The 26,268-nt window shown below is 41.5% G+C and overlaps 2 protein-coding genes across 2 annotated transcripts in view; both read right to left on the reverse strand.

The window, feature by feature from the left end:
* Positions 1 to 1,315, reverse strand: part of si:ch211-196f5.2 (uncharacterized protein LOC556372 homolog) — a 30,226-nt gene extending 28,911 nt beyond the window's left edge. The window contains exon 1 of the mRNA XM_051922409.1: positions 866 to 1,315. Coding sequence (XP_051778369.1) covers positions 866 to 1,220 — 355 coding nt within the window. The 5' untranslated portion in view covers positions 1,221 to 1,315. The remainder of the gene's footprint in view (positions 1 to 865) is intronic.
* A 5,707-nt stretch (positions 1,316 to 7,022) lies between these two features.
* The window catches only part of rec8b (REC8 meiotic recombination protein b), a 78,221-nt gene continuing 58,975 nt past the window's right edge, over positions 7,023 to 26,268 (reverse strand). The window contains exons 13-18 of the mRNA XM_051922482.1: positions 25,587 to 25,708; positions 25,363 to 25,411; positions 24,657 to 24,726; positions 24,401 to 24,535; positions 13,115 to 13,221; positions 7,023 to 7,262 (exon numbers count right to left, since the gene is read on the reverse strand). Of these exons, the coding sequence (XP_051778442.1) occupies positions 7,150 to 7,262; positions 13,115 to 13,221; positions 24,401 to 24,535; positions 24,657 to 24,726; positions 25,363 to 25,411; positions 25,587 to 25,708 (596 nt within the window). The 3' untranslated portion in view covers positions 7,023 to 7,149. The remainder of the gene's footprint in view (positions 7,263 to 13,114; positions 13,222 to 24,400; positions 24,536 to 24,656; positions 24,727 to 25,362; positions 25,412 to 25,586; positions 25,709 to 26,268) is intronic.

The following is a 26,268-nucleotide window of genomic DNA, read 5'->3' on the forward strand; positions in this document are numbered from 1 at the left end:
AGAAACACCACCGTACTCTAAGATGATTCTCTCCTTAGTATTCGACCTCCATAGTGGAAAAAGTGAGCAAATAATGGAAGGCATGATGTTCTGGTGGTACATTATGTTACTGGCTCAGTTCTTTAACTCTTTGAGGGCTGAATTATTTTTCCACAAAGCAACGATTTCACACATAAATCAACACGAAACGCCTGTCGCTATGTGCTGTGGCTGCTGTTGGCGCCTGTTTGGCATCACAGCAGGAGGGTGGCAGTAGTGGTCTCAGTGTGACACAATCTGGTTTGTACCTCTTGTCATCATAAGTGGTGGTCCCACCACACCCCCCCATGTAACTTTCCTTCTAGCAAAGAGAGTCAAACTAAAACGTAAGGGCGAGTTTTGTCACAGTTTACAGCCTATTACCGTTCTCTACCCCTGAATTTTGACAAAAGTCGACATCCGCCCTGAAAATATATCTTCATCATGCAGTACAATCCCATGAAGATAACAGTGTCTGGTGAGCTCCATGTATTAAACAACTTGGATTCTGTTGTGTTATGGACCTGCTCAAATGTCCCCCATTAGGCAGGGATAAAATATTTGTTAAAAGATAAACGGAACAAACAAAATATTCTGTTTGGCACTTTCAGCAGTTTGCTGCATTGATTTTATTTCTCGGCCCATTACTGTTATTTCTGGGCAGGCATTGTAGCCTGGTGAGTAAGGCACTGCACTGTAAACGATTCCTCAGCCACCATCTTGAGCATGTCGCTTAACCTCACGAGCTCAGTATGGTGTACTGGAATGGTAATTGCTACACAAAGGCACTATATACTGTCAAGTGAACCTTCCTAACATACGCAGATGAGTAGACTTTGTACTTTACCTTTGCTTGGCTCCTTCACCCAGGGCTGCACAGACACAAGCGTCTTGAAGTACTGCCGGTCAGTGTGACTCTCTGAGCCATACATCACTTCTTGGACGTGTCCATCTCCTGGTCGTACAGCGCGGACTCTGATGTGCAGAATTAGTATCTCCTTCTCCTTGAGTTTGCCAGTCTTGGTTCGTACTCGAGTCCGTCTGCTGTCCACCCACACTACCCTCTCCTTTATGCTGGCTGCGTCGATGCCCAAATCATGCAGAGTCAAATCCAGGAAGGGGAAAGCCTCTTCGACACCCAGCACCTCTATCGGTAAGGTGACCGAGTACGGGATGGGGTGGTAAACTGCGGCACGGTGCATTGTCCGTAGGCTTAATGATGAGTCTCTCTTGTCCCTTCCTTTTTGAGTGCTGTGTGTTGTGACAAGACAGGAGGTTCTGCCTGCCCCACATCTTAACTCTGGAGATTTAAAGCCTTGCTCAGAATTCTAGGAATTTCTCAGCTAGTCGAGTCTCATAAACTTGCCAAGGTCAAGTGTTGGTTCAGTGCCCAAAAAATGCAGAGGTCACTCGCTGGACAGAAGGAGCCTCACAAAGCTGGGACTTCTCATGTTTTGAGCGCTGTCATTTGTTAAGTCGTGTCGAGTGCCCATCAAAGCTCTCCTCAGCACGTACATGCTGTCATGTTAGGACTCCGAGAGAGTGGGCTCACCACCGCCATGCTAAAGTGCATTCGAGTTTCAGCCTCTTTTGCTGTGAGTGTCACAGAGATGTGTAAAATAATTCACCGCTGAGAGCGGCCGCGCTGATCTCATTCGCCATGACTGCAGGTAATCAATTTACTGTACGTTGAGGTGCTTTGAAAAACAAGTTTGTGTCGGGGCCTGCCGGGGCCGATGACTGAATCAAATTCTTCATAAGTCAGTGCCTAGTTATTTTTAGAGAGCTTCTAAAATCTTGTAAAAAGTGTTTACTGGATGGACCATGAGCTTCCGGTAATCAATAACTTTAGAAATGTGCGTCCTGCGCCTTCTTTAGAATTTCAAGGAAAACCCAATGAGATGTGTACAACAAATGGTCCATTCTCATTTACAAAACTTTGTTCTTCTCTGTCTCAAGTCCAAGGTCACGTCTAAAGAGCTACAAACATGTTTGTCTTAAGATATTTCTTTGCCAGCAACGTGATGTTTTTTGATTTTTTTAAACTGAAATACAAAGGCATATGGAGTAAACAGAAGGTCTTTTCACCCTCATCTTTTGGTCTAATAGCCTGAGTTTGAGACCATTAAAGTCAAACTTGTTTAAATGCACAGATGGCATCGTCCTCGGCCTGTATGACCCAGTGGACTTGTACTGCTAGTGTGGCCACGAATGGCACAACTGTCAGTAGGATACAAATGGCATTCCAGAATCCAACCACCTAACTTTGCATCTCCTCTGAGTTATCTGCAGAGCCTGGCCATTCGGTGGTTGTTGGCAGGGAATGTTTAGTGACCAGTTGACCTGTGTTGTCTGGGAGGTTTGGATATAAAAATACGGAAGGGAAATCTAAGTATTCTAGACCCTGGTTAGGAAGGCTACCACTTGGGACAGAAGGTTCTAACAGCAGCCACAGGTCTACCAGTGTCTCTGTTCACACACGTTTTGTTACCGTTATCATAAGTTGAGTTAATTGTGGTCAAGTTCAAAAAGCTTTTTGTTTTTTTCCAAGAGCGACAGACAGCAGTAGATCAAGAAGTTCATGGTGAGGGCAGTGGTGCCAGAGAAATCTGGAGAATTAATAACTGTAGGTGATCTCCACCTGGTTTTGACAAACCACTTAAAGATTCAAGAATGGCTGGTGGATTGTCACTCAGTCCATTTACAGTATGGGTGGAGAAGATGTCATTTAGAGAATATTGCTGAGATGTGAAAGTAACATTTTAAACACTTGCTAAATCTGAGGAAAAAACACTTCCTCAAGGCTGACAATGACAGAAGCACCTTCTGTGGCCAAGTCCATTGATGTGGGTGAGACTCTGCAGTGACTGTGACACTTCATTGTAGTGAGTTTGTAGGACGAATGAGGATGGACATGAAGGTCCAGGATGTTAGTTAGCATTGTTCTTTGGTGTTATGGGGAATGTAGTGATGGCAGATCTGGATTGACAGGCTGATTCCTCATTTGTAGATGGTGACAAATTGTGATTCTACCAGGTCTCTGGAACATTAGACCAACTTTACTCCCCTTCATGGGCATTCTGAAGAGTCATTACAGTTTCCCAGTTAGGTCTCCAAGTTGTTTTTTGAACCAACTGAAGCCTTTAACCACATCCATTGGAGAACCTTGTAAGAAATGCTGTAATGGACACTGCAGTTGATCTTCTGTGCCATTTTGTTTCTGTATTGTCTCACTTATTGTCATTAGATCAAGTCCATTTAAGCAGAATGAAGTCTGCAGTCTGACAAGGATCTGTCCTTTCTCTTCCACAGTTTGTAATTTTCGTGACGAGGCTATTGAGGCTTGGTAATTTTCTTGTCAGTGGCTTTATCTAATTCTCAGGATACACTGGAATGGTTTAGTCAAGTGGAATTCTGTCTAGTTGTGATCTGGCACCACTGTATGTGAAGTTACAATTCTTCCCTTGAAAAAAGTATCCTGCTCTCTGTCACTGAGGGTGGAGCAGCCAGCCCAAGTAGGTAGGACCCCACCAACTTCCTAGTCTCCAGTGAGGGTAAAGCTGATCATGGTGCTCAGTTAGTCTAGTGGGCTCTGCACTAGACAGTGATGAGAATGTTGGAGCTAAAATCTTAGTTCCATCCTTGTCTCCAATCATAACATTTGATCAGTGACTGAAACAATAAAGTCACGGGTATTGGTGGCTGAAATGAGGTTGTTACAGTGTTGTATTACTCGCTCATTGTGATAGGGTGAGCGCCTTGAAACAAGAAGGCCAGGAGTGGTGGACCACCTTATCAAAATGCCACTGCATTGAGGACTTGCAAAGTTTGTCTCCAATGAAGTGCTAACTGCCAACAGTGCCCTTTAATTGGACTTCTTTAATTAAAAAAATTAAAATAATATCTCTTTATTATATAAAAAAAATCCAGAGACGAGATGAGACTTTTTTCAAGAGATTTTTTCAAGTCACACCGTCCTCTCAGCCATATTCAACCACGCACACAGTCCTCTCACCTCTCATTCGTGTGAATGCTTTTGACGGACACACTTCCTGCTCTCTCAGCTCTTATAAATTTTAACCTTTTTCTCACAGTTCCTGCTCTCTCAGATATTATAAATTTTAATGTTTTCTTCACTTTAAGTTCCCAATTAAAGAAATCGTATTGAAGAATTTCATCACGAAGGGTTATCAACAGAAGGAATGAGTACACGGGCAATCCTAGCACCGAGAAATGATCAAACGAATTAATGCAAAAATTGTCGATCGGTTACACGGCAAATTGGTTAAATGCGTATCAATAGACTACGCTGAAACAATTAGTGGTGATCGTGCGAAAGATGAAAACATCAACTTACAATATATACCGAAGAATATTTACAATTATTATCGCTGTCCGGTCTTCCTCCGCACAAATTACTGTAGAAAGAAGGATGTATCCAACAAAGGTAATGTAGTACATCTTCTGCCGATAACATTAGACACCAAAGGAGATCTTGATATGCCACTCGTATTAAAACGTTAACAGTTTCCCGTGAGAATAGCTCTGGCAAAGATAATTAGCAAATCTCAGAGCCAAACATTCAAAAAAGTCAAGAAACAAAATTCAATCACGGGCAGTTATACGTTGTGTTGTCACGATGAAAGTCCAAGCACAATCAAAATTCAATGCAATATTGACAGAAATTTATTTGAAAAAATTGTTTTTACTGAAGTTTTACAGTAAAAGTGTAAGTTTAAAGAGTATTTGCTTGTTAATTTCAAAGCCAAATAGAATGAAATTGTATTATGCAACGAATAATTCTAATGCAACATGAAACATAATTTACTTTCAAATTATTACATTTTACTATTTTTTAATTTGGTTAATTACTCGCTGTAATGTAAAATAGTTAGTCCTATTATGCATATGTAACAATTCCCATGAAAACAAGAATCTGTTTAAATTGTACATCCGCATCTCCATACGCGAGCAGCAAAATCACAAAGAGGCTAGCGTGTAGCGCAGGCCCGGGGGTTGGTAAGCGAAGCGAGCAGGGGGCAAAGCTCCTAATATTATTTAGAATAAAATGAAAGAGTCCTATATGATGTTGAAAAAATATTGTCCTCCCCCATTCTGTCACAAGGGTGGGCCACAATAAAATGATATTTGTAGTATTTGAACATCTCTTGAAATGCATTTACAATACTAAGAACTTCGTAAAATTTCATTCAGATTGATGTCATTTGAGTTATCATATGTAAAGACTTACATCCTGACATCAGTGAATGCCTAAATCCATTCTAATTTTAACTATCATTATTTCTCTATCAATGTTATATGGAGGGGAAGTGGAGTTAAAAAGTATAGATGAATTTATGAAGTGTTAAAGCATTAGAGTGGGAAGACTTCAGTGATTGAGGGACACCTCTGATCCATCATATTCAGTCTGTTGCAACCCGGACCCTCACCAGAGCAAAGAGGTACAGAAGATGAGATGGGACATTGTCGCCTTGAAGTGAAAAAAATAAAGGCCAAATCATGAGAAAATAAAGAATTGGTTGAAAAAGCTTGAGCAAAATAACAACACAGTGGGACTGACCTGCACAAAGTAGCCGTTGCCTTTAAAAAACTGTTGGTGTTCAATCCAGCCATAATTGAACAGTTGATAGATGACCTTCTTCAAGCCGTTTTGCAGATTTTTAAAAGATTTGAAGGTGGCTGGTCTTCTCCTGGCCTCCTCCTTTTTTGTCTTTGGTCACTCCACCATTTCTTAGATCTTTCTCATTCTTAGAATCAGCCGTATTATTTCTGCAGGTTCCCTTTGTTTTACACCCTCCAGTTTTTCTTTTCTATCCTCACATTTTGAATTTAGATTTATTGTGAAACCCGAGCAAGTCTTAATGTGGTCTTTTCTGAAATAGCAACTGTCATCTTATCATCCCATCCTGAACAGAATTGTGGTTATCTACAGACGGTGTTCTACAAACCTTTTTGACATAAGACCTGCAGGTCTGTGGCCATTGGGCTCTTGCCCATTCTTGCCCCCTCTATGACCGTTCTCTACCCTCGCCTATCATCCATTCTGGAGAGATGACCTGATCCACAAGCAGATCTTGGGGATGCCTTACATGTAAGTAATGTTGCCTACTCTGCACTGCTGTTTGGTTGCCTACTTCACTTGTGATTGTAGCTAAAATGACAACTAACTAACTTTAGGACCTCTCTGTCCCAACTAAATTCATTACACATTTATTGGACTCCCAGGGATTATCTGTGAGAACTGCAACTCGTCAGTTGCCCATCAGTTCCCCAGGGCCTGTATTAGTTATTGCATATCTGGAAGACAGAGGTTTTGAGGTAACACAGTTCTCCTCACAGATCATGGTGCCAGCATGTTGGATGTTGATTAGCACATGCAAGTAAGGATTTCGCTGTACTCTGTACCCATGACAAGTACGACCTGATGAACCTATAATGCGGAGCCCTCACTGCGTCCTGTGCCTTCTTTGTGTCCCTTAAGCTGCTAGCAATATATTTAAATAAACATACAGTATTTCTCTGTCATTCCTCAGAAACTGCAGCTTATCTCATTTTGAAAATAATCTTGTTTTTCTGAGCAGTACAGAACTATCTGACTTTCACAGACTTGTGGAATGTTCACCATCCACTTTCTTCAACCTGCAGGTTCCTGTGCTTTTAACCCAACAGGATTTGTGTTTCTTGCCAAATCAAAACTTTCTTTTGTGTTCAGTTAGCATGAACTTTTAAACACTGAAGGCGGACATACTTTTAAAGTGTATGGCGTTTGACTTTCAGTATTTGTTAGTATTAGAAATCCTATTTGAGGACAGCAGTTCATTTCTGTAAGCTTTGTTTAAAAGAGATCAAGACAGTTCAAAGAGTGCAGGTTCTTGGTTTAAAACTCGACAACAATAATCAGTTAAAAGGCTGTACATTAACAGAACCATAATTTATTAAATATTAAAATGTCAAAGTTTAACTGCGCTATAGAAGAAGTGCCCATCAAACGGCTAAGTCGTAGAGTAGAATATCACAACTTATTGAGTAACTGTTCTTTAAAATAACTGAAATGTCAAGTAATCCAAAACAGGCCCAAAAATGGTTAGAGACAAAAAAAATGCTGGAACCTTACATGTCGCTCTCTGTGCGGAATAAGTCTTGATACAAAGGACCCGGCTGGATGAGAATCCGTCCGTAAGGAACTGCCTGGACCAGATGCAGAATGTTCTTCTGTTTGAGCACTAAAAGACACAAGAGGTGGCACTCTTGTTTAGCCTCAAAATGTATCACAAAGATGACAGTAGGGATTCACCTTCTGTTATGTTTGGAGTCCATGTAAACCCATTCTAGGTCTGTTGTCCCTAATAACCTACTGTGGATCCTGAAAGACATTTTCTAATTTGCTGGGACGAACAGCTAAACATGAAAGAAGCAAATTGATTAGTAAGCTTGAATTCCCTCAACACTTTGGGGTCAGATTAGCTCCACGTGTTGTAGCCATGAGCCTGATCTGGAAAAGCAGCAAGAAAACGAGAGGATGATAAGGCAACACACACCACCTTTAAGAATTATTCATTTGAAACTTCTCCCAGTCTTCTAGCTCTCCACAGTCTTTCGTATGACTTGTCACCTGAGCTCAGCTGCAAATGCTGTTTCTGTGAACTTTGTGTTAATAATTCCTTAATAATTCACAATTGATAACTGTCATAAAAACCGATGTTTGATTTATGTAGTTTTATATACAGTACAGTGTAAAAGCCTTAGGCACTTGTGGAAAAAAATGACATAAAGATGGAATACTTTGGAACAATTATGCAGTGAATAGTGTTTTTATCAATCAATAAGCTTCCTAGAAAGTGAAGTAAACAGAACAAATATAAATGAAATCAACATTCGGTGTGACCACCCTACCACTTCTCTAAGGTCCACCTGCACGGCCATTGGAGAACTTGTCACGGTCTCTTGGCAGACTTTGGCTCTCTTCCTTGTAATCCCAGACTGGTTGATGATGTTGAGATCAGGGCTCAGTGATTGCCATGCCATCTATTGCAGGATTTCCTGTTCCTCATTTCACTGCAGACCGTTTTTATTTTACAATTTTGGCCAAGTGTTTGGGATTATTGTCATTGACAGAATGAAGTTGGGTCTAACCAGACTCCTGCCTCCCTGTTAGTTTTGCATGACGTATATGAGTCTACCTGTACCTCTTGGCAGTGAGGAAGCCATCAATTTGGATGAAATCACCAACTCATTGCTGAAATGCACCCCCAGACCTGCAGGGAACTTTTACAGTCCTTTACCGTTGTACTCTTCAGACTCCTTTTAGAGGAACAAGTTTTGACTCACCAGTCCAGAACAGCTGCTTCCATTTGTCTCCACTTCTGGTGAGGTTGCTGTACCAGGGTCCCAGTGGCTTCTGTCAGTTCAGTGCTGAAAGCAGTACTGGAGATTCAGACTGGAAGGGAACTTAGCTTGATATCTTTCTTATTTGCTGCACTCATTCTCCATGGCTGACCACTGCATCACCATTTGCCTGTTTTGCTTGTGCTTCTGTAAAAGAGCTCGGGCAGCACATCAGGAAACACCCGTCTGCCGCACAATTTATGAATGGAAGAGAGAGACCTTGTGTCTTACTGTTGTGCTCACTTTTGCCACGGAGTAACATATGCAGGTTAAGCCATCACATCTAACGCCACTTCTCCTTTTTAGTTTGATTGTTCCTTGACCAGTTTTATTGTTTTAGTTAATGACTTTGGTTCAGTCTACACATGACCTCATTGACCATTATTAGCACCTGTCTGTTGTACAGTCATATGAAAAAGTTTGGGAACCCCTGTCAGCCTGTATCATAATTTACTTTCAACCAAACAGATAACAGTGGTATGTCTTTCATTTCCTAGGAACATCTGAGCACTGGGTTGTTTTTCGAACAAAGATTTTTAGTGAAGCAGTATTTAGTTGTATGAAATTAAACCAAATGTGAAAAACTGGCTGTGCACAAATGTGGGTCCCCTTGTCATTTTGCTGATTTGAATGCCTGTCACTGCTCAATGCTAATTACTTGTAACACCAAATTGGTTGGATGAGCTCATTAAGCATTGAACTTCATAGACAGGTGTGTCCAATCATGAGATATAAAGGTATTTAAGGTGGGCAAGTTGTGCTTCCCTTTGACTCTCCTCGAGTGACAGCATGGGATCCTCAAAGCAACTCTCAAAAGATCTGAAAACAAAGATGGTTCAGTCTCCTGGTTTAGGGGAAGGCTACAAAAAGCTATCTCAGAGGTTTAAACTGTCAGTTTCAACTGTAAAGAATGGAATCAGGAAATGGAAGGTCACAGGCACAGTTGCTGTTAAACGCAGGTCTGGCAGGCCAAGAAAAATACAGGAGCGGCATATGTGCAGGATTGTGAGAATGGTTACAGACAACCCACAGATCACCTCCAAAGACCTGCAAGAACATCTTGCTGCAGATGGTGTATCTGGACATCGTTCTATAATTCAGTGCAATTTGCACAAAGAACATGTGTATGGCAGGGTGATGAGAAAGAAGCCCTTTCTGCACTCACGCCACAAACAGAGTCGCTTGTTGTATGCAAATGCTCATCTAGACAAGCCAGATTCATTTTGGAAGAAAGTGCTTTGGACTGATGAGACAAAAATTGAGTTATTTGGTCAGAACAAAAAGCGCTTTGCATGGCGGAAGAAGAACACCTCATTCCAAGAAAAACACCTGCTACCTACTGTCAAATTTGGTGGAGGTTCCATCATGCTGTGGGGCTGTGTGATTAGTTCAGGGACTGGGGCCCTTGTTAAAGTCGAGGGTCGGATGAATTCAACCCAATATCAACAAATTCTTCAGGATAATGTTCAAGCATCAGTCACAAAGTTAAAGTTAGGCAGGGGTTGGATATTCCAACAAGACAATGACTCAAAACACAGTTCGAAATCTAGAAAGACATTCATGCAGAGGGAGAAGTACAATGTGCTGGAATGGCTGTCACAGTCACCTGACTTGAATATCATTGAAAATCTATGGGATGATTTGAAGCAGGCTGTCCATGCTCGGCAGCCATCAAATTTAACTGACCTGGAGAGATTTTGTATGTTAGAATGGTCAAAAATACCTCCATCCAGAATCCAGAGACTCATCAAAGGCTATAGGAGGCGTCTAGAGGTTGTTATATTTGCAAAATGAGGCTCAACTAAGTATTGATGTAATATCTCTGTCTTGGTGCCCACATTTATGCACCAGTCTAAATTTGTTATGATGCGTATTGCATATTTTCTGTTAATCCAATAAATGTAATGGCACTGCTGAAATACTACTGTTTCCATAAGGCATGTCATATATTAAAAGCTCAGCCAATGATAAACAAAAATCCAAAGAATTAAGAGGGGTTCCCAAACTTTTTCATATGACTGTATTTGCTTAATCAGGCACTGGGCTGTATGCCTGCAAAGATCTCACATTTTTAAATTATAAAGCTGTCTATTACTATGTTGATTTCTTACTTTAAAGACATTCAAACACCTTACTGCATTGCTCCACTTTTTCAAAAGTAATGTTTGTAACCCTAGCATACTCTCTTTCTACTGACACACTAATCCAAAAGGCCTAAATTCACCGTCTCAGGAAATATTTCTGTGGACTATTTAAAGTACACAAGGCTTCCACACAATACTGGACTGCCTATACAGTGTGTATATTGATATATGTACTTACTAATCATGTGTGTTACTTTGATTAGCACATGCAAATAAGAATTTCACCGGATTCTGTACACGTGACAACAATGACCCTAAGTATGCATAAAATTTTTTTGTGCAAAGGATTTGTTTGGGGTTATCGTAGATGCAAAACCTAAGAAATTATTCTCAATTAATTACTCTATCGTGCAGTGTGCAATTTAAACACATAGAGGTAAGCAACACAATGAGTGCCATGGAAAGCAACTCTACTATGCTGACTGTATTGGAATATGTTTTTCTTCCATGAAGGGTGGCCAGTCAGGTAATGAGACACGTGAAGAGCCGTGTACTCACTAATCACAGCACATGCAAGTAAGAATTTCACTATACTCTGTTTACGTGACATTAATGACCCTACTTTTTGTTTTTAATCGCCATATATAATTTCTTGTATTAGGAATTTGTCAGTTTTCGCATACCCCATGCATACCTTACATACCAGAGTGCCATGTCGGCTATTTGTACAGTGATCCTTGAAGCAATTGCAGGTTAAGTATCTTGCTCAAGGGCCCAACAGTGAAGCAAGCTTCAAGTTACCAGCTCAGATCCTTTAGCCACAGAGCCACCATTCTGTTCTCTTTGGGGTTATTGTAGATTCAAAACCTGAGAAATTATTCATAAGTGAATATAACTTTTATATGTGTGTGCGTTTTTCATCTTGATGATATTTCCTGTTCCTTTCTTTAATCATAAAATGTATTTTCTCATGTGCCCTAAAATCTACAGTTTCTTACTGCTAGTGCTCCTAGTCTCTTTATTACTTTTTACAGAAAATGATTTGTAGCATTCAAAAAATCCACATTAGTTATGGCAATGAAAAACATATACAAGGATGTAGACAGACATCTGTCAGGCCATCTCTCTTGATGTATGGAGGCACTGATGTTGTTAGATGAACTGGCAACTCTATCATGCAGTGCGACTAGTTACTTGATCACAATTTCAAAAAATGGGCAAAATTACAATAAGAAACACAACATGCAACATGTAAAGCAACTCTTCTATGACCGCTGTGTTGGAATATGTTTTTCTTCTATGAAGTGTGACCAATCTGGGAATGGGACATTGTAATGAGCAGGATCAAATCAGGGAATATCCACATAATGGCATTTGCTTTTTCAGAAATCTTTGCTTTCACCCGGCCACACTGACACACTGCGCCAGTATTTTGAAAAGTATCCAGCCCTGGACAGCGTTTTCGTAAGTATGCTCTCTTGTGGGTTGAAAATGCTACTGTATCGTATGAGCATAACATGCAAAATGCGTATATTTTTTGGTAAAATATTGTAAAATAAATAACTCGGAAAAAGAAAGTAGTTCAAAGACATGAAGCTGCTTCCCAAGGGGTCATGCTTTTTATTTGAGGACCCACCTCAAGAGTCAAGAGTCTTGTTTTCAATTCAAAAGCATATCCTATGTGTAGGGTCCTTCTGTTTGTTGACCACCAGCCATTTCTTTGGTTGAGCATCTCCCCTCATCCACATTGATTTGATTACCCAAAAGTATGACTGGCAAAGCTGACGATCATCCTGACACGCAGTGACCTACACGTTGGTCAAGATATTAAAAAAAGAATTTCCTTGTACTTGATGCATGTACAAGCTGAATTTTTACATGAAGCCATTCTCTGTGTGGAGTTTGCAAGTTCTCCCTTTATCTGCACGTGTTTTCTCCGAGTACAGAACTGTTTCTCCCACACCCCAAAGACAGGCCTGTCATTTTGTTTGCCAGCTCCAAACTAGCCCCATATTGAATGACTATGGATGTGTGTGTGTGTGTGAGTGAGTGGGCCATGCAGTGGGCTGGTTGCCTTGAAAGTGAACGGTGTAGGCTCTGGTCCTGAATTGAATTAAGTGCTTGAGAATATGATGCACGTCAAGTCATGTCACTTGTCCTTTTGTGTTTTTTGTGGCCTTTGAACCTTTGTTAGGCATGTTTACATGTGTTACCACATATTGTACATTAATACATTTATTTAAAAGATAGTTTTCATTATTTGCTGCCATCATCCATCCATTTTCTTACCTTCAAGTCTAGGTCTAGGTTATGGGAAGACACAGCCTAACAGGAAGAAGGTAGGAAGTAACTTTAAATGTGATTCACGTTCAACAAAGTCATATTCACTGTGGAAGGACCCCAAGAGGAAGCTGACACAAAACTAACAAGGAGAAAATATAAAATATTTATAAAAAACACACTCTAGCCCTGGGTCCAGGCATTGTAAGGACTCCTCAAAGTTTATCATCTTAGAGCAGTAAAGTCTGGGTCGGTCATCAGCTTTTAGTCTCTCCATACTCTTCTTATTATAGCTGTTAGTTCACTGCACATGTTGCAGTACTCACCTAGAATGGTGCTGAACGCCATGCAGGCCATTCGACGAGGAGATCCAGGTGGAACCAGTTGGTCTAAGTACGTTTCCCCATATTGTTCAATATGTTGTGCAATGAGCCTTCAAGACAGAAGGAAGACTTAGTGACAGAATAGTGGACAGACAGAAGCTACATGGGGCAACTAAACCATCAACAGTAAACTTCGGCAGCAGCTACTAAGTTTTGGGCTTCACTGGTGTGGCCACTGCCCTACAACAAAACAAGTCAGTGTCAATGAGGCCAGCAGTACAGTACAGTCTGTCTACGGCAGCTGGCCACCTCAAATGAGATGAAAATCCAAATCTTCTTGCCACTTATATGCACCCTTTCTTTATCACTGTTTAAATACAGTATCTCCTAATTCATCTACCAACTAAGCCATAAAAGAGTTTGCGGATTGGATGTGGGGGGACTGAAATGATGTATCCTGGGGACGCAAAATATTCCACACAAGCTTATAAAAATTTACCATTCTATAGACTGATGCCCTGTACAGCTTTGATCTGGCATTGCTAGAACAGACTCTGGTGCCCTGACACCCTTACTTGGATTAAGATGATTGGCTAATGGTATGGGGACATTAGAGAATCTGAGAGGTTCCCTTCCAAGTAAGTTTTCTGAGTCATTGTACTCTAAGAATCACAAAGGCCTGGCAGAGACCAGCAGAGACATAAAGGTACTGAGCTCATAAGTAAATTCAATTAGATGGATTTGATGATGATAATAAGAACATTGCATATGGCTACATAAAAGAAGGCACTTCTGGGACACAAAAGCAAATGATTTAGTTAGGGTGAAGAGCAGTGGCGGCTGGTGAAAAAAACTGTCTGGGGGCAGTTTTTTGGGGGAAACAAACTGAGGGAGCACATATCTATTATGTACAGTGCATCCGGAAAGTATTCACAGCGCATCACTTTTTCCACATTTTCTTATGTTACAGCCTTGTTCCAAAATGGATTAAATTCATTTTTTTCCTCAGAATTCTACACACAACACCCCATAATGACAACGTGAAAAAAGTTTACTTGAGGTTTTTGCAAATTTATTAAAAATAAAAAAACCGAGAAATCCCATGTACATAAGTGTTCACAGCCTTTGCTCAATACTTTGTCGTTGCACCTTTGGCAGCAATTACAGCCTCAAGTCTTTTTGAATATGATGCCACAAGCTTGGCACACCTATCCTTGGCAAGTTTCGCCCATTCCTCTTTGCAGCACCTCTCAAGCTCCATCAGGTTGGATGGGAAGCGTCGGTGCACAGTCATTTTAAGATCTCTACAGTGATGTTCAATCAGATTCAAGTCTGGGCTCTGGCTGGGCCACTCAAGGACATTCACAGAGTTGTCCTGAAGCCACTCCTTTGATATCTTGACTGCGTGCTTAGGGTCGTTGTCCTGCTGAAAGATGAACCGTCACCCCAGTCTGAGGTCAAGAGCGCTCTGGAGCAGGTTTTCATCCAGGATGTCTCTGTACATTGCTACAGTCATCTTTCCCTTTATCCTGACTAGTCTCCCAGTCCCTGCCACTGAAAAACATCCCCACAGCATGATGCTGCCACCACCATGCTTCACTGTAGGGATGGTGCCAGGTTTCCTCCAAACGTACGCCTGGTACTCACACCAAAGAGTTCAATCTTTGTCTCATCAGACCAGAGAATTTTCTTTCTCATGGTCTGAGAATCCTTCAGGTACCTTTTGGCAAACTCCAGGCAGGCTACCAGGTGCCTTTTACTAAGGAGTGGCTTCCGTCTGGCCACTCTACCATACAGGCCTGATTGGTGGATTGCTGCAGAGATGGTTGTCCTTCTGGAAGGTTCTCCTCTCTCCACAGAGGACCTCTAGAGCTCTGACAGAGTGACCATCGGGTTCTTGGTCACCTCCCTGACTAAGGCCCTTCTCCCCCGATTGCTCAGTTTAGATGGCCGGCCAGCTCTAGGAAGAGTCCTGGTGGTTTCGAACTTCTTCCACTTACGGATGATGGAGGCCACTGTGCTCATTGGGACCTTCAAAGCAGCAGAAATTTTTCTGTAACCTTCCCCAGATTTGTGCCTTGAGACAATTCTGTTTCGGAGGTCTACAGACAATTCCTTTGACTTCATGCTTGGTTTGTGCTCTGACATGAACTGTCAACTATGGGACCTTATATAGACAGGTGTGTGCCTTTCCAAATCATGTCCAATCAACTGAATTTACCACAGGTGGACTCCAATGAAGCTGCAGAAACATCTCAAGGATGATCAGGGGAAACACGATGCACCTGAGCTCAATTTCGAGCTTCACGGCAAACGCTGTGAATACTTATGTACATGTGCTTTCTCAATTTTTTTAGTTTTAATAAATTTGCAAAAACCTCAAGTAAACTTTTTTCACGTTGTCATTATGGGGTGTTGTGTGTAGAATTCTGAGGAAAAAAATGAATTTAATCCATTTTGGAATAAGGCTGTAACATAACAAAATGTGGAAAAAGTGATGCGCTGTGAATACTTTCCAGATGCACTGTAGTGCCATTCACGTCTATCTATCTATCTATCTATCTATCTATCTATCTATCTATCTATCTATCTATCTAGTCATTCCACAAGCTCTCATGGTCATCTTGGCCTGTCCAGTACCAGACCCATAGGACAAATCCAGACTAAAATATATTATACCCTTTCTACTATGCTACCCAATCTGCTGCCAACTTTCCCATTTCTACTGTGCTCCAAAACTTCAGTTCAGTCCGTGATGTCCACATTCCCCTAATTCTTCCCATAACTTGCCCTATAGAGGTGGAAAGGATCACATGCATCTGCCACCCAAATTTTATACTACACCAGACTCAAAATTGCCCAATCCTCTGCCAACTTGCTCAGCTCCCCATTGTGCTAAAACCCACACCATAATGTCTGCACCCCTTCCACCATAATCTGCAAATAATATGCACTTTCATCTGTCCCATAACACATCCAGTCCAATCCAAATGTTATTCTGCCTCTGCTAATAATTCCTTGGCAATTGCCATTGTATTCCATTAATCCACATCGTACAATCACTAGTCCTCTGATTTTTCAAAAGTCTGCCATTCCAGTTTGTCATTTATCACACCCACAAGAGGCATTCCAACCCTAATTTTATTCTACACTTGCTGCCAGTCTGCCCAGTCCTATGTATATTCTCCAGTCTTACCTCACCTCGGCACAAATTCACATTGTAAGATCCACAGACCCCCATATCTTAAAATATAACTCGCCCCCCAACCTGTCTTGTACTACACCCACAGGACATGTTCAACCTAAATCTTATTCTGCCTTCACAATCAGGATATCTATATTTCCTTAAACATAAATTTTCCCTGCATTCCTTCAGGCCTAAAAATTTCTCAAGTACTTTCTGATTAAACTGAGTCATTTCATTAAGCCTGCCAAAAGAATTTAGCCTCATGCTACTGTCTAGATCAGTGTTTCCCAAGCTTTTTTCTTTAGTGGCACACCTTTGTAACCAAAAACTTCCCAAGGCACACTTACAAATCTTACAACCACAACACATTATATCTGATACCTGTGCTCAACTGCTCGAAGGGGCAGGACTGCCAGAGAAGCCGGTAAAAAAGAAGGAGCTTTGAAATCAGCGTTTGCAGACACAACACTTAGTGAGCACTTTGGTGGCATCTCCAAGCTGCTTCTCCCACCCCTCTCTGCCTCAGAGGCAACTCGTATGCCCACTATCCACCAGCACTGTGAGGCTCACTGGCAACCACACACCCAGGCAGATGGTCTCTACCATTTGAAGTGCTCTAAGTGCTGTGTCTGCAACATAGCGATCACGGAGCTGCTTTTATGCCAACTTCTCCAGGTAGTCCTGTCCTCCTCAGACAAGTCTCGACCATTCGAGGATGTCATCCCTCTTAGGTTCAGACCCAGGTGCGTTACACTTTTATTTCCACAGCAGCTACTGTGTTGTGGCACACTCGTTGGAAAACACTGCTCTAGATGAACTCGGCTACTTTCATGTTGCTTGCATTTTTCAGAAAGGTGTTTTAAGTCTCATACCCCAGTCATCGTTCAGAACGCTTCAACACTTTGAAACAGCAAACACGGAAAGCAAAAAAAGGCATTAATTACACCACATCCAGTTAGCCAACTTCATTTGTAATAACAAGAGCAGAAAAAGTCTGTGTGTAAGCTTGTCAACAGTCACTTGCCTGCTGCTGAATTCTTAAGTCAGTCGGTCTGGTCCAAGCTCTCTTATCTTCTTTATTTCTTCAAGTAAACAATTTACGAAGGGGTATTTCATTAAAGAAATAACTGAATTTTCTTTGATATCTTAAGTTCCACTTGATGCTACCATCACCTCCCTAAAGTTGTGGGCGCTCATCTGTAGTTTATTTTAATGGCGGGTGTGAACTGTGAAACATTGATGTGAACTTGAAAAGTGCGTCGACGATTGTCCAATCTGATTAGATTAAAAAAACCTAAAACAATAGTAATTTGCTGCCAAAAAACGTGGGGGTGTCTGCAGTGCAGGGAGCTGCATCCCCGTAAAAATCTGAAAACCACCAGTTAAAGCCTCAAGATCAAGGACTTACATACACTCATTTGGCCAGCACCCTTAAATCAGGAAATATACCGTAGGTATTCACACAGAAATGAAACAAGTACAAGTCAGAACCACGTTTTAATGGATGTTGACATGCGCTGACACCAGTCACATTGTGCAATTAATCAAATTTATTTCATGATTATTTCGCATTACCTAATTCATTTAAGTAGAGTTTTTAAAATATTTGGGGAGGGGGGCAGCACTCCAGCGCTCCGCATTACAAATTGCCAAACCCAATAAATGCCACACAAGTCCTGTCAGCCCCACTGGGCCCACCCAACATACAATGCAGTCATCTCTTATTATCAGTTGATTAGCAAAAAAGTGCCCAACCAAAACACACCAAATTACCTCCCCCTCTGTCGTCCCACTAACTCCCCAGTTCCACTCTTAATCCTTCTCTGCTTGGATTTTCTAACAAGTTCATATCCGTAAAGTGTCCAGAGTAGATTAAATTGAAAATATGTGCAGAGACCAATCAGATTGTGTTTCCACAAACATCTGTAATGCGTTACATGAAGGATACCTGGTATCTCTCTGCTTCAAAGTGCCAGAGAAAACAAAAGTGGATTTTTAGAATGAGTCCTGGACTGGTGGCACTCACACAAATTGTAAAAAAAAAAGCTTTGAGAGTCTGCTGCTGGGACACAGGTAGCTTGGACCATCTTGAGTTGTTCATCATCACAACTGGTCCACAGAGGATGCTGTATCCTTTACGTGTACCATCTGGCACACTTACATAATAAAAAGTACCATGACTGTTTGTAAGACTACGCTCAGTACACTTGACCCATCAAAGCTGACCACCTTACTTGGGATTCAGTGCCTTCCTCCCTAACTGGATTTTGGAATTCCTAACTTGCGGACTCCAGCACATGCAGCACTGTTACTAGTGTGTGGCATACATGCAAGTAAGAACACGTTTCTGTCTGAGCTTGATCAGCAGCACTGTGCTCTACCTGAGGGCTGCCATAGTCACAGACTGCTCTCTGGTGGCCTGATAGTCCAATGCATGTTTGAGACAAGACAATAGCCTAATGCTTTTGGGATACCTGCTGCACACAGTGGTGGCAAGTATCTCCTCCCTGAGACTCTTATTTTCATCCTTCTGGCACTGAAGAATAAAACTTCAGGAATTGTCTCATGGGATCACTTGGAGAGTCAGGAATGCCACCCTCAGGAGATCTCGTGTCTATGGATAACAAAACTCAGTAAAACCACCTATTGCAATTGGGATCTTCTTTGTCATTGCTTAATGTCCAGCAAGGACATTTCTTTGTCCCTAAACTAGTTCTTGAGCATATACATTTTACCACTTGAAGCCCCGAGAACGTTGGTGAAGTTCACATTGGACTTTTCTATCAACCATTACTTGCAGGTCATGCCCAGAAGCAAATCTGGAGAGAGCACAAGTCCCACTCACTCATACTTAGTGACCACTGAACCTAAGTTGCTTGTTTGAGGGATGAAAGTGGGGACACACAAAGAGAGAACATGCAAACTTCACACAGAATAAATAACTTGAGATTGTCACTAAAGACACTGGAGATGAGAGACAGCAGCACAAGTTGCTGTATAATGACCCAACTCCAGTTTTATCTCAAGTCTTCTGTTTTTGTATTCAACAAGAAGCAGTGAAAATTCCTTATAGGTTAAAGATGAAAGGGAATGAAGGGGCCACCCCAGGTTCGTAATTTTTTGAAGGATTCATGATGTAAAAGGGCAACGCAGAACTTGGAGCCCAGGTCAGATTATCAATGGGGCTGCTCTCCATGAATGTCAGGTTAACTCCTTGGCCTTCCTTCTGTGTGCTGTGCTGCTAGCTGTCAACCACACCTGCCAAGCACCACTAACCCATTGTTGTTGAGCCACTTAACTATGTGATCACCTGGCAGGTTATGTGAAGACAAGCATGTGTATTTCAGTAGGCCAAACCTGTTCACAATGGCTGAGTCAGTGTGCACCAGTGCCATTGTTGTTGTTGTGGTATCCTGCATTCTCACTGTGCTTCTTTTTGTCAGTTCTTCCCTGGCCTGTTTTTGACCTTCTGGCCTGTTTGCTGTTGACTTGCACTAAACTGAATTATGTTTGACTTTTTATGAATTCAAAGGCACTTTAGCCTGTTTACTTACAGCCATGCCAGCTGCTTCTGGTACAAAGAGTACTCTGCAGAATGCACATGAAACCTATGTAATCAGGTCTTTGAGTAGGTGAACGTTTGCTGTGTATGGTCTCACAGATGCCAGAGGTGTGTAACAATGCATTTATAGGCACAGCAGCTGCAAGAAGACAGCATGTTCTCCTGTTGTTTTTTTTCAGGCAGATTCTTTAGTGGCTGTCATCTGTAAGGAACTGCTTGGGGAAACAATAAGAGATCCCTAACCCTCAGCTAAATACGCTTTGACTTGTACTGCAACCGGGAACCACATTACCCACTGGCAAGCTCTCTGTCAGCCTCCACTGTGTTTGTCCTCCTGTTACAGTTTAGCAGGAAGCCACCACAAAATGACACATCACTTGTTAAAACAAATGGTATAGGCATTGCCCAGATGTTGTCATTACTTAGCATTTAAGATTTCCTTTTCATGTCCATGTATCCCAATATATGGTAACACAGTTCTACAGGAAATGACCTCCTAAAAGAATTTTAGGGTTTACATTGATATAGCCTTCTCATTGTGTGGGTATTGTGCAGGAGCAACTGCAAGGCAAATGAAATGTTCGTTTATATTGTAAAATCAGCTGAGTATAAATCGAGGAACATTATGCTCAAACTATATAATGCACTGGTAAGACCACATCCAGTGCAGTTGTGTGCATGTGCATGTGTGCAGTACTGTCAACACGCTACAAGGAAAACACAGCAGCACTTGAAGCTGTACAGAGGAGAACACCTAAGTGCAACTCAGGGGACACACACATAGAATTTAACTTGCTAGGTCCCAAGCAACGAAGATTCACTGGAAACTATTCTGCTCAAAAGAAGATAAAAGAAGGAATAAAAAAAAGAATAATGGACAAGGAGCTGAATCACAGGCAGAGTGCCAGAAACAGGTCAAATACCAAAGAAACTTTAATCCAATTACCAAATACAAACTAAATCGGACATAGTCACAGTGGAAATCGCAGAAAGGCATAAAGCTGTTGGTGTTTACCTTTAATCACAGATACTAAATGACCTGTTGTGCTGGAATTTAAAATGTTATGTCAATGATGTCAGGTGCGGCAACATTCAGAACCACACCCCTTGGAAACAGGAGTGCTGTCCTGACACCAAGTCTCATGAAATGGTGGCATCTATTCGCAAAACGAAATGGAATCTCAGTAAAGCAAAAATAATAACAAAATATTTAATACAGAGGTTATAATTAATAAAAATGAGTAGCCAGAATTGTTCCAATGTATAAGAAACCCTGAACCAACATGTGTATGTCTTGCATGAAAAATGTATTACACTTTTAATACATTTTAACATGTAATGCTCATGACATGGATCTAATTCAGGTCTTTAAATCTCTCAAAGCCATTGATAAAGTTGATCCAACAGAATTCTTTCAGTTAAATAGTAAATCCCTTACTCAAGCTCACTGGTGAAAATAAATGGGAAGCACATTTAAGAGTGAAACCAGGAAGCACTTCTTCAGACAACGAGTTGTGGGAATCTGGAGCGATTTATCAAGTGATGTAGTTGAGGACTTTGCCCAGGACAGGGATACCAGAAAGCATCCCTGGTGCCAGGTCTGGGAATGTTGTTTACCTGCAAGTAAAGGGTGGTGCACGAAAAACCGAACTGTCTCGAGCTATTATACAGGTGGGTGCCGTCACGATCCCGGAGCCTCATTGGTGCGACGGGTTCAGCCAGTGGGTACACCGTCTTTCAACAGGTTGGAGCGACATGTCACCCTTCTCATGAGTCACTTTATCAAATTCACGTCTTTATAGAGGAACGAACTGTCAGCAAAGGTTTGTGGCCGCCAAGATTACTGGACCTATTCACTTGCGAGTTTTACCTGTGGTGCAATCTGAAGGGAACAGTGTATGTCAATAATCCAAAGACATTAGAGGAACTGAGTGAAACTGGAAAAAGTGAAGCGGCTGAGCTGCATCGCGTCTATGACAATATGGTGCAGCATGCAGAAAAGTGTTTTGACGCACAAGTAAATCGTTTCCAGCACCTCCTCTAACCAGTAAGCACAGATTTTTGTATTGCATGTCTTTCGTTTCGTGTATGGACTAAGAAATGTACGTCAATGTTGGAGTCAGAGATGGTTTGGTTGTTTCGTGCGCCACCCTGCACTATATGTAGCACAATTGAGCTCAGTCCAAAAAAGCTACACAGATCAGCTATGTCTGCTCACCACTCACAAGGTGTAGGATGAAGATCGGAGCAATGCCAGTCAAGAAACCAGCAGAGGCACACTAAACCGTGGCAAGAGCTTAGAATGTAGAACAGCTTCTCTGGCAAGAAAGGAGTTTATGTAGCAGATTGAAAAATACCAACTAGACATAGTAAGATTCACCTCTACATAAAGTACTGGCTCTCGAGTCAGAATCCTGTCTTCAGAGCTACAGCAGTAGTCAAAGTAAGCGGGGAACGTTTGGTGAGGACAGACACAATAAGTGTTAGAAGAGGTTCTGGAAAACCATTTGACAAATTAGGTTGCACAGGTGTGATGCCACCCAGACTGAAAATTGAAAAGTTAAAGAAAAGTTTTTATCTCAACCAGGGATGTGTTTCAAGAAGTACAATGAGCAGCACTTTGAAGAACTCCTAAAATTGGTGGATACACCCTCAGAGAAAGAAATATCTGTGTCAGAAGGCCTTGTTGAGGATGGCCCCGTGACCGAAACCACATTGGACTTTAAAAAGCTGTCTAGTGACAAGACCACAGGACCAAATGACTATGGACGGCAAATGCTTAAAGACCTGCTAGTTGTAGGAGTGTTTCTTTAGTTTTGCATGGAAGGTAAGAACAGTGCCTTGGGACTGGCTGAATGGGGTAGCAGTCCCCATTTTGAAAAAAGAATGGGTGTTGTGGGCGGCACGGTGGCGCAGTGGGTAGCGCTGCTGCCTCACAGTTAGGAGACCTGGATTCTCTTCCCAGGTCCTCCCTGCGTGGAGTATCTATGTGGGTTTCCTCTGGGTGCTCCGGTTTCCTCCTACAGTCCAAAGACATGCAGGTTAGGTGCATTGGTGATTCTAAATTGTCCCTAGTGTGTGCTTGGTGTTTGTGTGTGTGCCCTGCGGTGGGCTAGCGCCCTACCAGGGTTTGTTTCCTGCCTTATGCCCTGTGTTGGCTGGGATTGGCTCCAGCAGACCCCCGTGACCCTGTAGTTAGGATATAGTGGGTTGGATAATGGTTGGATGGATGGGTGTTGTAATTACTGAGATTATACTTATCTGCCTCACTAGGAAAGCCTGTACCAGGTTACTGAAATGGAAACTCCTTAAGATAGTTGAGAAACAGATTTAGGAGGACAAATACAAAATCCAACCTGGCAGTTGAAAAAGAGACCATGTAGTCATGAACAGGCTACAGAGGCCTACAACACTGTTGATGTTCTTCAGGGATTTTCTGTGAGATATTAAATGATTAGTTGCTTTGCTCTTGGGGTAATTTTGCTAGGCTGGTCTTTCTTGGGAAGATTCACCACTCATCTATATTTGAAGTTAATGGCTCCCATTATGGTAAAGTGGGGTCCTAAAGCCTTAGAAATGCTGCCTATCCTTTTCCTTATTGGGGAGTTTCAACAACCTTTTTTGTCATTCCTTTTGGATTTTCTTTTGATTGTGACATAGTATTCTTCTAGAAGCCTTAAGGTGACTACTTTGCTCTCATGGTAAGGGTTAGTATATGATGAGGTTTAGGTTCAGCCTGTCTGGCTGCAATCAGGTCTGCCTGTCTTCAGTCAGCTGAGTCTTAACTATCATTTCACTTTGGTCACCTGTTTGTGTGAGTAACAAAGGGGGGCATTTACCTTTTTATATGGGCAGTACAGGTGTTGGATACGTTTACTACCTTTACTACTTGAACATATTAAATAGCAGCTTAGAAATGGTGTTGTACTGCATGTTAACTCTGTTCCTCATTTTGCCTGCAGATCTGAAGTTATTCATTGGGATACAAAACTAAAGTATATCAGGAAGGGGGCAAGTACTTCTCACAGCACTATCTATCTCTTGAATGGCCTAGAATCTTCTAGGAATTTCCCAATTGGAACTAAAACAGGTTTGCTGGAGATAGGGAGGCCTGGGGAGTCCATCTCAGCAAGCTGCCACCACAAAGCAGAGTAAAAGTAAAACAAAAATGAATGTTTGATTTTGAAGTTAATATTTTTGCAGCACGATAAACTGCAGAGGACTGTTAACACCAGACAAGAAATTAGGTTTTCATGCAAGAGTGTCCACTGCGAACACAACTCTAAACTTTGGGGAAGATTATTCAAGGTTTCTCTGAGACATCTGGGCTGCAGTGCAATCCTCTCCCATTTGACGTCAGACTAGATGTGTGTATGACTTGTTTTAAGGCCCATTTCAGAACAGTTTAAAGCTGGCTTTTAACAATTTTATATTAATTATTTAATCTTAAACGTTTTTATTTTATTAACCTATGATTTTGTTTTCAACATGTGTTACATCACAATGCATGAATGGTCTATAATATTATTTTTACAGTTACCTGTATAGGTTTTCTGGCGTCAGTGGCTCCTCTACCAAGATCTCAGGTTGCTCTAGCATAGAGATCTCTTCTGGGATGTCCTCTAGAACTGCCAGGTGACTTTCAGCTCTTGAGAGCACAGACTTTGCTGGTGATCTAGCCAAACAGCAATTGCATTGGTGACTTTTTCCATTGTACCAATAAAATAATAGCTTATCATGTTTACAAGTATTTAAACGGGCTTTAAGTCTTTGCTCCTGCTTTTATGCTCTCTCACCGTCCTGCCTCTGGAGGAGTGAAGCTGTATGACCTCTCCTCACCCGAAGCTTCCAGGACCCCAGGTGGAACTAAAGAGAGAGAAGACATGTTAAGCAGTGCTGCAATTGAGCAAAGTAAAATCAGACGGCTCCATAAAAATGGGACAATTGTGGCTGTGTATACCAGTGGGTCTTTTGATAGGCTGGTTATAAGTCCAGGATTGGTCCTGGCCTAACGCTACCAGGATACCCATGACTCTGATTTGGATTAAGTGAGCTTGAGAATCTTAAATCATATTACATTACTCCAATTGGATGATCACTTACTGGATGGTGTAAAGTCATGCGTTTACATCCCAAAGGGAAACAGATAGTGGAGGTCAGCATGGTGCACAGACAGAACAGTCAAGAATGTATGATAGCTCAAGGTGCAATGATGTCACTTTATTCACAGCTTTGAGAAACATTCTGAAATAGAGAACCATCCATTTCCATCCTTTTGGACGTGTGACAGAAAACTTCTGTGATAATCATATGCTGTCTTTTTAAAAAAAATCCTTCTCTACCATGCTGTGTTATACTGTGACCTCACCAGTACAGAATGAAGACCTATATAGTAATTCAAAAAGCCCTAGTAGACTTGAAGCCTTAGCATCTCAGTTTCAAGGAGCCATCTGATTGCTTAATCTGCTTCTGTTGTTGTTGCTCTCAACCTCAAAGTCTTACCAGTTATTTCCAATGGGGGAATGCTTGGCTCTTGGTCTCCGAAGAAAATCTGTGGAGGGAAAAAAACAAACAAAACAAAATCAGTCAAGTAGGCCTACAGTATGCCTGGAACAGCTGTAGTAAATGCTGGGCCACATGCCAATCTTTGCAATAAACCAGGGAAACAAGGGGAAAACAAGAGGGGAGCAGATCAGTTTCAAAAAGCTGGGGATTCTCACACTTACTTCTATTTCACTTTCTTCCTCCTCTTCAGTTATTAAACGTTTTCGCTTAGTTGTGTGGTCAAGTGGGGTCACAACAGCACACCGATTCCAGAGTTCCTGTAGGTGTGCAGGCGGAAGAGGCCCTGAAAGAAGATACCATGTTGACTTTAATGGTGTTTTTCTTGTGTCTTAAATATAGCTATAAACAACAAAAATGTGATTACATGCAAACACAAAACCAGGCTAAAATGTGTTTACATGCAAACACAAAACCAGGCTAAGGTTCATAACTAAACTGAGGCAGAAACCTGGTTTCTTAAAAAGCTCTGTTTACATGTTCGAGTCCACTAGTAGAGTTCTTCTTTGGCAAAACATTCAGGTCACATTAAACCATGCAAAATGTAGTTAAACGTCCTCCATGGCCACCATGATTCCCAAGACAAGCATGAAGCCCATGTCTCCCGAGCAGCATTACTTTTAAAAATAAGTTAGTTACGTTACTCATTATTTGCAAAAAAATGTAACTAAATGTTATATAGTTACTTAATATAAAATGTAACGCATTAGTGTGTTACTTTTTTCTCTCTTGTTTGAAAAACTACACATTTCACTGACCCATCATTCGTTATTAAATCCTAAGCCCATACTATATATGAACCTTGCTGAAAATGATCAGAAACACTGCCAAATATGATCATTTTCT

The sequence above is a fragment of the Erpetoichthys calabaricus genome, chromosome 2, assembly GCF_900747795.2.
Source record: "Erpetoichthys calabaricus chromosome 2, fErpCal1.3, whole genome shotgun sequence".
Classification (NCBI taxonomy): Eukaryota; Metazoa; Chordata; class Cladistia; order Polypteriformes; family Polypteridae; genus Erpetoichthys; species Erpetoichthys calabaricus.